Source organism: Remersonia thermophila, chromosome 3, assembly GCF_042764415.1.
Source record: "Remersonia thermophila strain ATCC 22073 chromosome 3, whole genome shotgun sequence".
Classification (NCBI taxonomy): Eukaryota; Fungi; Ascomycota; class Sordariomycetes; order Sordariales; family Chaetomiaceae; genus Remersonia; species Remersonia thermophila.
Window position 1 is genome coordinate 4,216,171 of NC_092219.1, and position 16,667 is coordinate 4,232,837.

The following is a 16,667-nucleotide window of genomic DNA, read 5'->3' on the forward strand; positions in this document are numbered from 1 at the left end:
TTCTGGAGCCGCGCCGCCTTCTCCTCCGGCGCCCTTCAGGACTCCTCCTCGTCCAACCCGGCCGAGATCTGCATGTGCTCTCATCATGCCTGCTTCCACGAGGATGGCGCCCCTGGACAGCCGACGGATCCCCAGCAGCAGCAGCAGCAGCAGCAGCAGCAGCAGCAGCAGCAACAGCCTGCCGCCGGACCCTCGGGAGGACTGGAGATCCAACCCCCTAGGACCGGCCGCGAGCCCTACACCCAGGTTCCCCTCCCGTCGCTGCACCAGCCCGCCAGCTTAGGCACCACCTTTGACTTTGGCCTGCTGGACTTCCACGCCCCGGCTTCGGCTTCGGTTTCGGCTTCGGCTTTGGCCCCCCGCCTGGACCTCCCCGAGGATCACCCCCCAGGACAGGATAGCCCCATCCCGGATACCATTGTGGACCACTGGTCGGAACTGGCCCGCTTCCACCACGGATCCCACGGCAGCGCGCATCGGCTGGCCCCCATGGGTCCGCCCTCCGTCGTGTCTCCGCCGCCCCCGCCGCCTTCGACGACCGCCTCGAGCCAGGCCCGGTACCTCCGGCCCTTTGCCGGCAAGGGGCTCCAGACGCTAAGTGGCGTCGCCGCCCCGAGGCCCGATTCGCGCCTGACCGAGCGCGGCGCCCCGGACGAGGCCGCAGGCCCGGACGAGCCGCCGGCGCGCGAGGCCAGCGGCGCCCCCGGCGGCGCCGCGTCCGCGGCCCTGTCGCCCTCGGACCTCCTCCCCTCGCAGGACCGCTCGGCGTTTGCTCCCGACGCCGCTCTGCAGAAGCTCGCCGACAAGCTCGACAGCCACGAGCACCGCCTCGAGCGCATCGAGGCCACCTCGTTCTCGGTCGCCGGCCACGACGACTGCTCCGAACGCCACGAAGGCCTGGACCTCCGCGTCACGGAGCTCGAGTCCCGCGTGGACGAGGTCGAAAAGATCCTCAACGACTGCGGGAGCGTCGTCGGCGGCGTCGGCGGCGTCGGCGGCCGGCGCGGGAGAGGCACGGCCGCCACCGACGATGCCACGGCCAGCGTGGCGTCGGTCTCGACCGACGCCACCGCCCTGCCGCGGAGCCGCGCCGAGGTGTACGCCCAGCTCCAGCAGCTCCAGGCCCAGCTCAACCAGCTGCAGGCCTGCGTCCCGCCCACCTACGCCAAGCCCTGGGAGCTCGAGGTCGTCTTCCTGCCCTTCCCGCTCAAGGGCATCTGGATCGAGGCCCGCGAGTTCGCCAACCACCAGCGCCGCTCCGTCGGCCCCGGCGCCGAGGGCTGGACCCAGCTGCCCAACACCATCAGCAGGGCCACCCCGGACCCCCAGTCGCCGAGCCTGCACCACCAGGAATGGCCCGGCCAGACCACCGACTCGAGCTGGCTGCTGCCGCGCGCCTTCGCCGCCGGCCGCGTCATCGACCAGCGCCTCCGCAGCCGCGGCCTCGCCAAGACGGTGCTCGTCCGCGGCGCCGACGCCCGCAGCGTCCACCTCGCCATCCACGACGCCTTCGAGGACGTCCTGCGCATCTCGGCCAGCGGCCCCGACGCCTGGGCCCGCCTCGCCCACGAGCACCCCTACGCCGACCTCCTGGGCCTGCGCCACGCCTGGGTCCCGCTGCGCAAGCTGCACAAGGACTCGCGCCTCCGCTTCCTGTCGCCCGCCGAGATGGCCACCCCGGCCCTCTGGGACTTCACCTTCCTCTTCTCGAGCGTCGTCATGAAGGCCTCGGGCATCCAGCGCCTGTACATCACCCAGCCCGAGGCCTACCTCCAGGACCACCCCATCGGCCACCGCGCCCTCGAGTCGGGCTGGTCCTGGCCCAAGCTGCGCCAGCTGGGCCGCGTCTACCCGGACTCGCAGGGCACCGCCGAGGTGCCCGAAGCCGACGCCCTCGAGGAGTGCTGGGCCTTCCACGACCGCCTCGACGAGCCGCCCGCCGTGCCTCCCTCCGTCGTGGCCAGCCTCAGGCACGCCAGCCTCCAGCGCTCCATGCTGAGCCGTTCTTCGACCGAGCCGTCCGGGGTGTTTTACACGGGCGTGCAGTCGCCTATCCTCTCGACCTCCGGGCCCGGGCCCAGCCGCTCGCGCGCCGGGTCCCCCGCCGTCGCCCTCCAGCGCGACCGCAAGGAGTCGTGGCCGCCGCGCATCCGCACGGGCTCGCTGCCCCCGGTCGCGCCGGGCATGCCCTCGCCGGCCCAGTCGCGCCGCCGCATCTCGTCGCACGCCGCCACCCCCTACGACCGTCGCACCTCGCCCTTCATCGGCCGCAACACCCCCCGGCCGAGCCCCCGGCTAAGCAACATCCACCAGATCAACATCCCCGCCGCGGCCCCTTCGGCGACGGCCGCCCACGCCCACGCCGGAAAGCGCCGCTTCTCGCGCTCGCCCAGCGTCATGCCGCGGAACACGCCCCGCTGGAGCCGGACCAGCATGAGCCGCTCGCCGTCCCTCGCCCCCGGCGGACCCCTGGCCTACCCCGCCGCCGCCGACGACGCCGGACGTGGCCAGCGCACGACGACGCCCTTCTACTACGCCACCCCTCACAGCGAGGCCGTGCCCGAGTATGGGTACAATCGCGCGGGCAGCCGGGCCCCCTCGGCGGCCCCTAGCGGTGTGCTCCTGCTCCGGAATAGCCGGTTCATGGAGGAGGACGACGAGGACGATGAGGATATGGGGATGAGCTCGGATCTGTATGAGGACGACGAGGATGACGATGAGGAAGAGGAGGACGACGAGGAGGATCGCATTGATGATGACGAGGATGAGGACGTGGAGAATGATCAGGATGGCGACAGCGAGATGATCGGCTCGCCGCACGGGCGGCGGCGGCGTCATCAGCGGCGACTGAGCCAGCGGGAAAGGAAACGCCGACGGTCGACGCCTCGTCCGGGGAGCGGCACCAGCAACTACCGGCACAGGCAGCCCGCCGGCTCGTTTGGCTTTGCCCCGGACGCGGCAGATCTCGATCTGGACATTGACGTGTACGAAGATGAGAACGGGGAGGACGATCTTGACGCCATCGACACGGATGTCGGTGGCAATGCGGCGGCGACGGCGGCGGAGGGCGTGTGGCGTGGGTTTGGCGAGCGGCCGGGGTCGCATCCGCAACACCATATCGGCGGCGGCGGCAGCAGCAGCCACCACCACGGACGGCATCGCCGGGCGAACTCACGAACCAGCCAGCGGTTCTACGGGTCCCATCTTCACCATCATCCGTACGGTCACCATCACCACCACCACCACCACCACCAACACCACCACCACCCCCATCACAATCAGCATCATCACCAACCGCCTCTCCGGCCAGAAGATATCCCCTGGCAAGGCATCGAAGACACCACCGCCTCGACCGGAGTCCCCCTCGTCGGCCCCCTCGCAGCCCATCCCATCTCTTCGTCCCCGGCGCGCCACTCAAGGACCACCACTTCCTCCTCCTCCAACACCAACACCGCCTCCTCGTCGGGGAGCGGTGGCGGGCTGGACGAGGAGGGCGACAGCAACATGTCGGACGGCGAGAACATCGACCCGACCACGACGGGCTCGTCGCTGTCGTCGTCGGCGGCCTCGTCGTTTGCGAGGTCGTTCTCGAGGCAGGTGGAGGAGAACGACGACGGCGAGGACGAGATTCGGATCCACCAGGACGAGGACGTCGAGTTTGAGGATGCCGAGGACGTGGAGAACGCCGTCCCGGTGGCTCCCCCCCTCCCGATCGCGGGGGCTGCCGGCGCGAGTGCCGTTCACCACCGCCACGCCCTCCACCATCACCACCATCGCCACCATCAACAACAACAACAACAACAACAACAACAGCAGCAGCAGCAGCAGCAGCAGCAGCAGCAGCACGACGACAACGCCAACGACGGCGACGAAGAATCCAACAGCACCACCCGCAGCAGCAGCGAGGCTCCTTCCGAGTACTCGAGCAGGCCGCCGCCGGGGGCGTGGCAGATCATCCCGTCGGCGCCTGCTCCGCTGAACGCGACAACGTTGCTACCAACAGCCACGGCAGCGACAACAACAACCACAACGGCAGCAGCAGCAGCAGCAACAATAACGACGGCCGCCACCACCAGCTCCACCACGAGTGCTACCGGGGGCTTGGCGGGGACGGACGCCACCACCGCTGGGAGCGGTCAAGGCGCCTCGACCTCGCCTTCCTCGGTCATGACGTCGGCGGCGTCATCGGCCGCGCCGTCCCCGCACAAGAGGCTGAGCAAGGAGCTGATGATGCGGGCGGGGCTGCTGGATGCTCCGTGGTGAGCCGGGCCGGTCGAGGGTGGTTGGGTTGGGTGGGTTTCCTTTGTGCTTTTCTCCATCTCTACTTTCTCTATTTCTGCTCTCTTGGCTGTGATATCATCTTTTCCGTCTTGTTTCTTTTTGGCTAGACATGGGGTTGGTTCGTTGGAAAGTTGGAAGGATGGGACGGACGGACGGACGGATGGATGGATGGATGGATGGATGGATGGATGGATGGATGGACTGATGGGTTGGTTGGTTGATTTTGGTTGTGATTGTTTGGTTTGGGTTTGGTCTGGTTCATCGTCTCATCTCGCTCCCTTTGTTTCATCGTCTGGGCAAACCTCTCTCTCTCTCTCTCTCTCTATCTCTCTCTCTCTGTCTTTCTGTCTGTCTGTCTCGGATAATTCGTGGGTAGGTGTAGGAGCATCCCGTCTCGCGTCTGGGTCCTTTGGCTGCTTTTGTGCTTGGGTTTGGAATGGGCATGCACTCGGGGTTCTGCGTACTGCTGCTGGGCCAGACCGGGGTCGGTCACGGATGATGGACGGCGTGATGGCATATATACTCTCTGGCTGTTTTAGGCGCATATACCTTGTGTTTTGGGTACATGGCAGGCCCCTCCCCCCTTCCCCCGATGGCTTTGGTTATTACCTATGCATACCCCCTCTTTCTCCCTCTCTCTCTCTCTCTCTCTCTCTCTCTCTCTCTCGGCGATGCCGAAGCAGCGGCCGGAGTGGGTGTTGGGCGACGACGGCGATGGTCGGCAGGCAAAAACGGTCCGGTGGTGAATATTAATCTTGGCGATGATGATGTTCACGATGATGCACGAGGATCATGATGACAAAGGGCTGGACGCATCTCACCGCATGACCCATCATGTTACTTCCTCTCTACCGGCTGACGTATCAGACCAAGAGAGTCCAATACGTTTCCCATCGAGGCCAGCGGGTCATGGTGAGAGAGAGGATAGACAGCACCAGCATAGCATGGCTCACCACGGCTTCGGTTGCCATGGAAGCGAGAAAAGAAAAATAGCATCGCCTCTGCTCAGATCGCCTGGATATTTCCCACAGCTGCCCACGCCAAACGCCGCAACGCCATCACGTCCCCGTCTGTCCTGATTTTTTTTTTTTTTTTACCCGCCGCCCATCGTTGCTTAGGAAAAGTGGATACCCTCTTCGTGGAACGCTACAGGAGCCTCGTTAGCCTCACGCCTCATCCCTTCCACGTGTATGCTTCTTCCTCCCCCGTAGGGGCCGTAGGGACTCACCCAAAAGCAGCTTCAAAAAGTCGTTTTGATCGCACTGCCTCGCGCGCTTCTCGCCCAGCTTGGTGGCCGTCAACACCTTGTTCACCTTGGCACGAACCACCAGGGCGACCTTGGACTTGGGGTTGCGGGCCGGGGTCTTGGAGGCAGCCTTGGCATCATCGACGGCCTTGAGCTCCTTGAAGAAGGCGGGCATATCGTCGTCGTCGTCGTCTTCGTTGCCATCTTGGTCGCCATCGTTGTCGTTATCGTCATCGTCCTTGTCGTCGGCGTTGTCATCCTCCATATCGACGTCCATGCCGTCATCGGCGTCGTCGGCCCCAGCGTCCTCGGCAACGGACTCGTCGATGGGGATGTTGTTGAGGGAGCAGTACACCTTGTAGTTCTGGAAGGGGTTAGCCAGGATGCAGCCGTGGCGTGGGGGCGGACAGAATGCGGCTGACCCTCTCGCACAGAGCCAGCACCTCCTTTATGCTAAAGGCGGCGCGCAACGTCTTGTTCTTGCGGTTGCTAGGCGGGGTTAGCAGGATGTGTCTCGAGGGGCGTGGGCGAAGCTGGAACGCACAATGCGATGCGGAGCAGGCCGTCAAACTCCTGGACCCAAGTCAGCGAGCGTTCATCGTCGCAAAGGCGCCGCGGAGAACTCGCCTCGAAAGCAATGTTGGGTCGCGCAGATCCGATCTGGAGAACAAGCTTGTCAGGAGGCATCCGGGGCCCGGTCGATGGCAGGGCGGCGTACCAAGGGTTCTATCCTGACGACTGCGCGAGGTCAGCGGGCGATTCCTACAAGGCACGATCGAGGGGGTTGGAGGGCTCACCATCGCTCTCCACCTTGGGGGGTGGCTTGAAGTTTTGCTTGCCGACTTTCTAGGCGGTGTTAGGGCGGGCGTTGCTGACAAGATCTTTCTCTCCTCCTGGTCTTACCATGATGTGCTTGCACGTGGCCCAAAAGTTGACATTGACGCTCAGCCGCGAGTACAAGGCATCGCCGGGACGGGCGACCAGCCTCTTTGCGAATTCTCGTTGAAACTAATGGCGCCCAGTCAGGCGGATGCGAAGCGAGCCGGGAGGGAGAGGGGGGTCGGACGCACCATGAGCACGGCGACGCGCGGGGGGTTGGGCATGGACAGCATCTTGAAGATGAGAGGGCTGCTGATCTGGTAGGGAGTGTTGGAGATGAGGGCGTCGCATGGCGGGATCTGAGGCATCTTGATGACGTCGCCGAGGATGAGCTCGAGCTTCTTGGCCATGGGGGTGCCCTGGACGCGCTTGGTGACTTCGGCGCCCATTCGCGGGTCGAGTTCGACTAGAGGAGGGTGTTGTCAGGGGGGGAGGGAATGTCGGAGAAGACGCCCACCGGGTGGACGGGGTAAGGGATGAGGAACAAAGCATCGTGGCGTACTGGCTATGACCTTCTTTGCCTTTTCAAGGGCGCGGACGGTGACTGTCGCGGGCTGTCAGCACGGCAGAGCAGAGCAGAACAACCAGGAGCCGAGGGAGGGGGACAAGACTCACTGTTTCCGGTACCCGGACCGACTTCGACCACGACGTCGGTGGGCTTGAGGAACGCCTTTTCGACAATGGCGTCGCTGATGCCGGGGTTCTTGAGGATGTGCTGGCCATAGTCCTTGTCGAAGCGGAAGATGTTTGTGCTGCCCGAGGACTTGGAGCCTTTGCGGTCGTAGGGCCCGCTGGCCGCGTTCTTTTTTTGCTTGGCGGCCTTGGGCATTGTTGTGATGACGTGCAGCAAGCGAGGTGAGCGAGCGAGTGGAGCGAGGAGGGCCTTGGTTGGATCGCGTCGGATCGTCGATTCGTGTCGTGATGGCCACGGTGCTGGCGGTTGATGGCGGTGCTGGACCTGGACGAAGTTCGCTTGGGGGGATTTCTTCACCGCCGCCAATATTTTTGGGCCGGCAGAATGCCCCGCCATGAGCTGATAAGATAGTCCGGTTCGGGCAGGCGGTGAGATGACACACGGGGGAACCCAGGGCCGCGGGTCCACTTCACTACCAGTAATACCCGTAATTCCTCAACCATCCACGGCTGGAGCGGCTGTCTCAGGCACGTACTACACAGTACACAGTCTACCTTGGCGGGCAGTGCAGTACTGCACTACTGTGTATGCACAACACCGTGTACTAGTACATGCCCTACCGTAAGGTACCTGGGGTGATGGGGTTGCACAGCGTCGGCAGCTTGGGAGACACACCCACGCGTCGATCGTCCGCTATGCACAGTATATAGCTAGAATCAACAACAATTGCATTGGGAGGAGACGAGGCCGTCTCGACAGTGCCACTCCAATTTGGCGTCGTTCTTCTTCATGCCTGTGATTGGTTTACAATACCAAACTACAAGCACTTTCACGGCTTCGCATGGAAATGACGGATCCCCTTGGTCCCAAAGCGGAAACTTTGGCCGTTGCCGCCGTCTGAATGGACGAGACGAGACTGACGTAATGCGCCGCGCCATCTTTTGCGGCGAAGCTCCCTCCCTTGCTCAATGAACCTGACCCGGACCACCATATACGCAGTAAACAACAACAACAACAACTATAACAACCACAACAGCAACTCCCCGGAGAAGGATACTACCACCAATTCAAGAGCCAGCCAACGCCTTCTTCTCCTTGCCCTTTCTCCTTGTGGTTTCTTGTTTGCTTGATCAGGCACCGTCGCTCGGGTGATCGGGTGGTTGGAAGTGCTTCCTTGTCTCTCTCCTCCTCCTCTTCCTCCTCCTCCTCCTCCTCCTCCTCACCACCACCACCACGACCATGTCCATACGAATCGTCCTCGAGAACCCCCCCGAGTTCTACACCAACCTCGATATCGTCCGCGGCGTTGTCATCCTCAACCTCTCCCGCCCCGAAAATGTTGGCGCCATCGTCGTCAAGCTCGAGGGCGAGTCCCGCACCTCCCTCATCGCCCCCTACGACAACCCCAGCCACAACCGCGACCGCGGCCACGGCGACACCCTCCTCGAGAACCACAAGATCCTCTACAAGGTCGGCCAGGTGTTCCCGGACGAGTCCTCCCGCGCTCCCGGCCCCTACCTCCTCAACCCCGGCCAGCACCGCTTCCCCTTCCAGTTCAAGCTCCCGTTCAACAACATCTGCGGGAACCCCGACGCCATGGCCCGCATAGGCGGCATCCTTTCTCCCTCGGGCTCTCTCGGCCTGGGCTTTCGCGTCATGGACGGCTCGCGCCAGCTCCTGTACCGCCACGTCACAAAGACCCTGCCCCCGAGCTTCACCGGCTTCCCGGGCCAGGCCGAGATCCGCTACTACCTCAAGGTCACGGTTCAGCGCCCAAGCCTGTTTCGAGAGAACTGGCGCTACCAGATGGGCTTCAAGTTCCTGCCCATTGAGCCGCCCCGCCCCGCAAAGACGAACCAGGAAGCCTACGCCCGCCGCCCCTTTGCCTTCCACCCTCGCCCCCAGCCCTCGGCGGTCCCGCAGCAGCAGCAGCGGCAGCAGCGGCAGCCAAAGAAGCGCTCGGGCTTCCTGGACATGCTGTCCCCCTCCCAGCCGCCGACCATGCCCCCGCGACCCGAAGAGCCTCCGATACCCCCTCCCTCCGTCGAGATATCGGCCCGCCTGCCGCATCCGGCCATCTTGACCTGCCACAAGCCCATCCCTCTGCGCTTGATCGCCAAGAAGCTGGCCCCTGTCCAGGCAGAGGTGTATTTGATAGCCCTCCAGGTCGACCTCATCGGCAAGACCGTCGTCCGTTGCCATAATCTGGTCAACACCGAAGTCACCCGCTGGGTCATCACCTCCCGGACGGGCCTGAACGTTCTTGTTTCGCGTCCGGACGACGCTGTCGGGACCGATTTCGTCGTCCCAGACAGCCTCTGGAGCGGCTTTGCCCTTCCCAACACCGTTATGCCGAGCTTCGTGACGTGCAACCTCCGGTAGGTTCCCCCTCTTTCGTTCTCGCCCGTTGCCCCTGTGCATCCAAGCAAGGCGCCTAGGCCTCTTTGCTCACGACCCTCCCCCCCTCGCAGCCGCGACTACGAGCTCGAACTCAAGCTCGGCCTCGCCTGGCAGCTACCAGGCACCTCTCCCCAGCCCTCCAACAGCTCCTCCTTCTTCTCCAGCAGAAACCGCGTCCAGCCAGCTCCCTTGCGCCAGGAACTCCATCTCCCTCTGCACTTCAGCTCCGTCCAGGTCTTTTCCGGCCTCACCCCGCCCGCCGCCCTCGTCGAGGCTACGCTGCAAGGCCGCCGTCCGGCGTCCGACGCCAACCAAAGACCCTCGGCACCAACCTCCACGCCCCAGCGACCTCCAGACCTACCCCCGCGCCCCTCTCCGCAGCCCTCCGCTGCTACCGCTGCTCCTCCCGCTGCTGCTACTGCTACCACCACCACGGCAACGACTTCGTCTCGGCCATCGTTCCCCGACGAGCCCCCCTACGACGACGCTCCACCCACGTACGAGGAGGCCATGGCGGAGATGATGACGGGGCCCGTGTTCCCTCCCACCGGAGAAGGCAGGCCGGCGTACAGTGGTGTTACGGACGAGAACGGGCCGAGCAGCCTGCCCGAGGGACGCGGTGTCGGAGGGGCAGGGGCCGGCAGCAGCAGCAGCAGCAGCAGCAGGCAGAATGGGGCCGCGAATGCCTCTGGGAGTAGAAAGAGGTGACGAAGCGGGGTTTCAAAGTCAACGTTCCCGCTGGGCATGGTGGAGGACAAGGGTTGAACAATGTTTTTCTTTTTTTCTTTTTTTTTTTTTTTTTTGGCCTGAACATCCATGGTTCATCATCATGGAGAAGAGAAGATGGGTTGGCTGGCTCCACGGTTGCACATGGCACCATGCTCTCCACACGTCTTCCGTCCTCCCCTCTCGGCAAATGCTGGTATATTACCTACCGTAATACGGCCATGCCGGTCCAGGGCTGGCCCATCAGCCGGCTTTGGCGTCATCCTAGTCATGAAATACTTGCGCACAGCAATGGCTAGATAGCAGAGGCCTGTTCGGGTCGGGTAGGTCGGTCACCTAGAATGGCGTGTACCTCCCTCCTCGCGTGGCGCCCCTGCTTGTCAGCGCCTGGGTGGTTCTCTCGGCCAGGTTTCATCCCGTCATCGATCTGGTGTTGAAACGGGGAGCACCAACGGCGGAAGCGAGGGCGAGGCGCTCGCTGGCGGGCTCCGTGTCCCTTCCTTCTCTTCAAGGGCCCGAGCAGCAGCATCAGCAGCAGCAGCAGCAGCAGCAGGAACTCGTTCGCTGGGTTGGTGACGACCACGGGATGCCCAGTGCTGCAGGTTCTCTATATTATAGCCATTGTTGCTGCTTCTTATTGTTGCTTCATCGTCCCCCGCTCTGCTTGGGTTCGCATCAACTCTTTGGATTCCTTTTTTGGGAATTCAGCTTGGTGGGTTGATGATGAACATTATTACACCGTAATACGCGGCCCCAAGGGGGTTTGACGACCAGCCCAACTTGTCAAGCACAACTCCAACACAAAGCAAACCAACACAGCGCCATCCTTCCTCCATGTGCATATCGAAGATGCCTTTTGCAGATGTAAACTTTCCTGGGTCATGCCATGCCGTGCTTGTGTTTGCGTGTCGGCCCGGCTCACCCAAACCGAATCCCCCCCAACCCGTGAACCCACCCTCCCAACCACAATCCAGTCCAGCCCAAACGCCCATGTCATGCTATGCGATCCCGATGCCATGGAAAATAAATCATCTCACCCCTCCTGTAAAGTCCATCCCATCCCGTCCATGCCTCTCCATCCATCCATCCATCCATCTTTGCTGTCCGGGAAAAAAAAGGAAAAAAAAAAAAAAGAAAATTACAAGGAGCCCAATGAGCACCATAGCCATAAACCAAACACCTCTTGACATCCGACATGATTAAAAAAAAAATGAAATGACAAAAAGCAAAAGGATAGCAAACGAGACCCGCCCCCCCAATCAAACGTAGCAGAGGGAACACGTCTCTCTCTGGTCTTCGCGGCGAGACCAAGTCCATTCCCGTTTCACGAGCCAGAAGCCACGACACCTCCCGCCGATCCAGGGCGCCGCGTTTGGGTCTCGAGAGCCAGCAACCGCGCTCCAGGCTAGTCCAGCTCGATCACCTCGATCACCTTCCCCCCTCCCTTACCGACCAGCTTTCCACCGCCCGGACCGCCGACAAAAGCATCCCTCTTGCTCTTCGTGCCGGTTCCATTCCCATTCACCCCTCTCTTCTTTGCCTCGTTCTCCTCCTCCTTCTCCTCCGCCTCGTCGTCGTCCTCGTCGTCCTCTTCTTCCAGCTCCACCTCCCACTTCCCCTCCTTATCCACCCTCAGCTTTTTCGCCTTGTTCGCCTTGCCCTCCCGCTCCAGCTTCTGGCGGCACTCGAGCAAGAACGCGTCGATCCTCAGGCTCTCCGGCCTCGCGTCCCCCAGGCAGATCGGGCATCTCCACTTGTCCGGGTTGCTCGGCTGCGGCGGGGGCGGCGGGCAGTTGCACGCCACGTGCTTGTGCGGGCAGCCGGCCGCGCTCTTGTCGCCGGGCGAGGGGTTCGCGGGGCGCGTCGAGAGCCAGCGGTCGAGGTCGAAGCACTCCATGTGGGTGCACGATGCGCCGCGGGCCGGCGTGGTGAAGATGGTGGCGCTGAAGGGGTCGGCCAGGTCGATGGCCAGGTCCGAGGCCTCAACGCAAATGTCGTCTTCGCTGACGCCGGCGAGGGAGGAGGGGTTAAGGCGGCGCTTGATGGTGTCAAGGGTCTGCTCGGCCGGGATGACGCCCGAAGCCCAGAGGGCGGCCGTGATGGCCGAATGGCGCTGCGTGCGCAGCAGCTCGACGGCGAGGTGGCGGACGCTGGCCTTGGCGTCGTGGGGAGCGTCGTGCACGGCGATGAGCAGCACGTTGGTCCCGCATTGGATCTTGTCGGTCACGTCGGCCGGGAGGTCTTTGCCGTTGTGCGTCTTGCGGCGCACGTCGAGGGGCTTGTCGTTGAGCGTCATGTGGATGTAGGGCGGCCAGCTGGTGTCGAGCGTGACCCACTGCGACTCCGAGGGGGCCTCGCCCGAGCGCGGCCCCGCGCAGCAGCGCACCCGCCAGCGCAACGCGCCATCAAAGTGCTTGACGACCGGCAGCCTGGCTCCGATGAGCTCCGGGCGCAGGGCCGCTCGGGCCAGCTGCTCCTCCGTCACCTCGAACCGCAGCTCGCACATGGTCTTCTTCGGAGGCACGGCGACGGGCCCGAGCGCGAGGCGCTGCACCGACTCGTAGAGGCGCTCCGTCTCGCCCTCCTGGGCGACCCGCGTCGGGCTGCGGACGTGGGCCTGATGCAGCGACATGAGCACTGATCTCTGCTCGGAGGGGGCGTGCGGCCACTCGGACGGCGGGATCTGGCGGTGGGGAGTAGGAATCAGCATGTCCTGGGCCGTTGAATCTCGTGGTCGCTGGGAAGAAGCCCGGAGCGTCGGCTGCGCTGCTGCGGTGGGGCTGATGATGGACGGTGACAGCGAGCCTGGATAGCGATGGAAGAAGCTCAGACCCTGGGGAGACGGTGCTTGCTGGGTCGCGAGGGCGAGTCGGGGGAGCGGAAGCGGCGGCATTGTGTTCGGCGGGTGAGCTGCCATGTTGCCGAGGGGCCGGGCGTTCCACGGATGCCGCTCCTGGTTGTGCCGTTGTTCCATCGCCGGTGACAGCTGCGCGTGATGGAGCTGATGATGATTCTGATGCTGCTGGTGCTGCTGCTGCTGCTGGTACTGCCACATCTGACGGGCTTGCTGGGTTTGTTGGGCCAGCTGTTCGCGGTGCTGTTGGTACTGCTGTTGGCGCATCTGCTCTTGGAGCTGCTGCTGCTGAGCAAAATAATCCAATACATGCGGTAAAGAGCTCATGGAACCGCTGCTGCGAACCCCCCGAGGTTGCTGAGGCGGAGGCTGAGCTGGCGGCATGGCCTGCTGGGACCTCGCAGAAGCAGCAGCAGCAGCAGCAGCAGGAGCAGGAGCAGGAGCAGGAGTCCTGAGGGGTGGTAGCGGCGGCAGGACCGGCGCGGTGCTTGGGAGCATGGCCTGCACGTTCATGGTCGCGACGGACGGCGACGGCACCAGCGAGGCAGGCGGCGCGGCCGAGAAGAAGGGAAACGCGGGACTCGTCAAGACGGGGCTCGGCGCCGCCGAGGAGGAAGGTGCCGGCTGGAGCGGCGGGGGCCGATCGCGGGCGGTCAAGGACGGCGAAGGCTCCGCGACGGGCGTGCCGGGTATCGAAGGGAGGCGCAGGCCGTGCTGGTTCGACGACCTCGGGTCCGTGACGGCAAGCTCGACGCATCTTCGGTAAAAGGCGATCAGGGACTGGGCTCGTTGTTCCTCCTGGTCCATGGGCAACGCGACAAGGAGGCCGGTGATGGGGTCCCGGTGCCGGTTGAGGTCGTCATGGAACGCCCTCTCCATCCGCAAGCTAACTTCATTCTCGGCCACGCCCAGCCTTCTGCGGCAGGCGTTGAAGAGGATGAGCTGCAGGGTGGGGGACTGGCATTGCAGATACGCGATCAGCTCGCTCACCAGGAATGGGTACTTTCTCTGCATTGCCCTGTTGACCAAGCCGGCGTGCTCGCGGACCAGCGCGTAGAGGAACATGGCGACCCGGCTCCGCATGTCGTAGCTTCCGATGGGGCCCTTGCCGAACTGGCCGGCGGCCACGGGGAACCGCGAGAACCATTTCAAGAGACCGGGAGGCAGGAGGTCGTTCCTCTTGAGCAGCTCCGCGAGGATGGAAAAGGCCGGGATGGCAATGTCCTGGCTCAGCGGGAGGTCCCTGTACACCTCTGCCGGGTTGATAGACCAGAGGCAGAACAGCTGGTGGGCAATCAGGAAGAATTCGTCCCCGTCGCGGCAGGCTCGTTTGAGCAGGGCGAATCGCGGGCGCGCCACGGACTCCTCGAGCGCCGGGTAACCTCCGATGGACTGGAGGTAGTGTTCTACCGCCGGCACTAGCGAAACGCAGGGGTTCGCGTTGGTCACGGCAGGGCTACAAGAACCACGAGTCAGTCTCTCTTGTGCATCACGACCATGGCGGCATGCCACTCACTCCGTGCGTCGTCTCTTGGACGGCGGCGGGCCCAAAGATCCGGAGGCCGCGGGCGCGGGGCGGCCTCCTTCCATGCGACGGGGCCTGGGCAGGGTTGCAGCATGCGGCGGCTCCGCGGGCGCAGCAGGCTCGGTGGCGGAAGGCTCGTAGTAGACGAAACGGGCGTTGGTGACAGGAAGGGAGGCGGTCGAGGAGGGTACGCTCGTGGTGGCGGTGGTGGAGGCGATGGCGGTGTCGGAGGCGAGGGGCGGCGCGGGCCTGGGGCTATCGAGATGGACGGACAAGGCAGGGCTCGGTTCGTCGCTCGGGGTAGGTGAAGGGAGGACCAAGGGCCTTTGTGCCAGAGGCGCGTGTCAGCCAGTCAGGTTTAGGCAGCGTGGGTGGGTGAACAGCGCAGCAGGAGAGAAAGGTTGGCCAGGCAGCGACCCAAGGGGGCGGAGGGGGGGCAGGGCGTACGCATGTTGCTTTTGTTGAGGGGGTGGCCGTTGCTGTTGTTGTTGCTGTTGTTGTTGCTGTTGTTGCGACTGCTGCTGCTGCGGCGGCGGTTGAGGTGGAGGTTGCACAGGCTGCGCTGAGGACGACGATGATGTCGATGTCGACGTCAACGTCGGCGTCGGGAAGGACGGTCCAGAGATGCTTTGACGGGAGACGGGTCGTCGGGTGGTTGTGTTGGTGGATGCGGAGGCGGCCGCCGCGCCGCCTGTCATCCATGCCGGCTGCCGGCTACGGAGAAAACAGTTGGCTGCGGCGTTGGAGTTGGCAATCTGCTGGTGATAGGCGGCGGAGGCGGCGGCGGCGGCGGCGGCGTTCGAGGCAGGGCCAGGCTGGACGGGCGGCATCGTCACCGTGTCTTATCTTCCTTGCGGGCGCCTGGTCGCAGGGCGGATCCGGGTATTGAGAGACTGCAGGTCGACCAGAGAGCCGTGTCAGCGGCATAGAACGCGCAAACGGGAGGCAAGACGCGCCCGGCAAACGGTCGGCGTCGAGCGAGACGAAGCGCGACAAAACAAAGCGAGGGGAAAGGATGCGACGGACCATTGAGTGGCGGCGGTGCTGTTGGTTTCGCCCGAGGCGGTTGGCAGGTCGGCGTCGCAAACGATTAGGCTGCGGGCACGAAAGGCAGAATCGCGCCGTCGGCCATAGCCATCGCGTGAGCTCGACGTTCAATGGAACCTCGAAAACGTCAGGTCAGGCTGTCCGGGTTGCCCACGTTGCCCAGCTGGCCCGGGTTGCGCTTTGATGGGAGGGAAGGCAAAGGGAACAAGAAGCGAGAAAAGAAATGGTAAGGCTAAGAGCAAGGAGGTGAGGCTGTAGCGCAGCCTAGGGTGAAACGATGACGTTTCTAGAACAGGCAAAGGTGGTGAGCAGAGGGTCTGGGAATCGAGGTCGCCGAGATAAGACAAAGACGACGGTGCCCGGGGCTGGATAAGGGACACCTCGGGCTTGGTTCGTTGGGCTCCTGGGACGAAAACCCCCACGAAAGCCGTCGTCAGCGCCGGGGTTAACGTTGACTAACTAGTAGTTAGTTAGCGTCCATACGAAGTCCACCAATTCGTTATTGCTGAATGGGGCCCCGAGTCCATCTGCGACAATGGAATTGGAACAACCCGCACTGCACACCGACCTGACCGAGGGGAACCACGGAAAAGGAAGGTGTCTTTTTTTTTTTTTTTTATAAAAAAAAAAAGGAGGATAATAAGAGAGGACCAAGACCAAAAGGAAGAAAAGAGAGAGAGCGAGAGAGAGAGCGAGAAGAGCGGAACGAAAAAATGAGAATAAGAAAAAGAAAACTACATTGCCTGGGGCGTCATGCAGAGCACCCGACAGTGCAGTACGTATAGTAAGGTACAAAAACAGAAAGGACAGTAAAACATCAGGCCCCAAGAGCTCAACATGCATGCGGTGCCCACTTGGACGACCTATTCAAGCCGTCCTCATGACCACAAATGGTAGTTAGGTACAAGATGTGTTCCAAGGTACAAGTACTGCGTACAGCTGTACCAGTAGACCTCCGGCAGGGGGGGGGTTGGCTGGATGTCTGATGGGATGTCTGGTAGCCAACTCCCGACAAACCGGCTCGCCACGGGACGATGATGCTGTTGGCCGTCTTGTGTTACTTGGTTACTTGGGG

At 63.2% G+C, this 16,667-nt stretch overlaps 3 protein-coding genes across 3 annotated transcripts; 1 reads left to right on the plus strand and 2 right to left on the minus strand.

Annotated features, from left to right (window-relative positions):
* Nucleotides 1-5,395: 5,395 nt before the first annotated feature.
* On the minus strand, nucleotides 5,396-7,235 carry VTJ83DRAFT_4037 (uncharacterized protein; the record flags this gene model as incomplete). The annotated part of the gene is made up of 11 exons (XM_071010482.1): nucleotides 5,396-5,427; nucleotides 5,510-5,891; nucleotides 5,950-6,016; nucleotides 6,072-6,100; nucleotides 6,155-6,187; nucleotides 6,246-6,265; nucleotides 6,325-6,373; nucleotides 6,431-6,535; nucleotides 6,598-6,812; nucleotides 6,909-6,950; nucleotides 7,022-7,235. 11 exons carry the CDS (start codon nucleotides 7,233-7,235, stop codon nucleotides 5,396-5,398), a joined length of 1,188 nt encoding a protein of 395 aa, XP_070867915.1.
* A 1,044-nt stretch (nucleotides 7,236-8,279) lies between these two features.
* On the plus strand, nucleotides 8,280-10,148 carry VTJ83DRAFT_4038 (uncharacterized protein; the record flags this gene model as incomplete). Its single annotated transcript, XM_071010483.1, has 2 exons — nucleotides 8,280-9,418; nucleotides 9,512-10,148. The coding sequence occupies 2 exons, from the start codon at nucleotides 8,280-8,282 to the stop codon at nucleotides 10,146-10,148; spliced, it is 1,776 nt and encodes a 591-aa protein (XP_070867916.1).
* Nucleotides 10,149-11,571: 1,423 nt separating this feature from the next.
* Nucleotides 11,572-15,574, minus strand: VTJ83DRAFT_4039 (uncharacterized protein; the record flags this gene model as incomplete). Its single annotated transcript, XM_071010484.1, has 4 exons — nucleotides 11,572-14,476; nucleotides 14,537-14,869; nucleotides 14,993-15,360; nucleotides 15,572-15,574. 4 exons carry the CDS (start codon nucleotides 15,572-15,574, stop codon nucleotides 11,572-11,574), a joined length of 3,609 nt encoding a protein of 1,202 aa, XP_070867917.1.
* Between the last annotated feature and the right edge of the window lie 1,093 nt (nucleotides 15,575-16,667).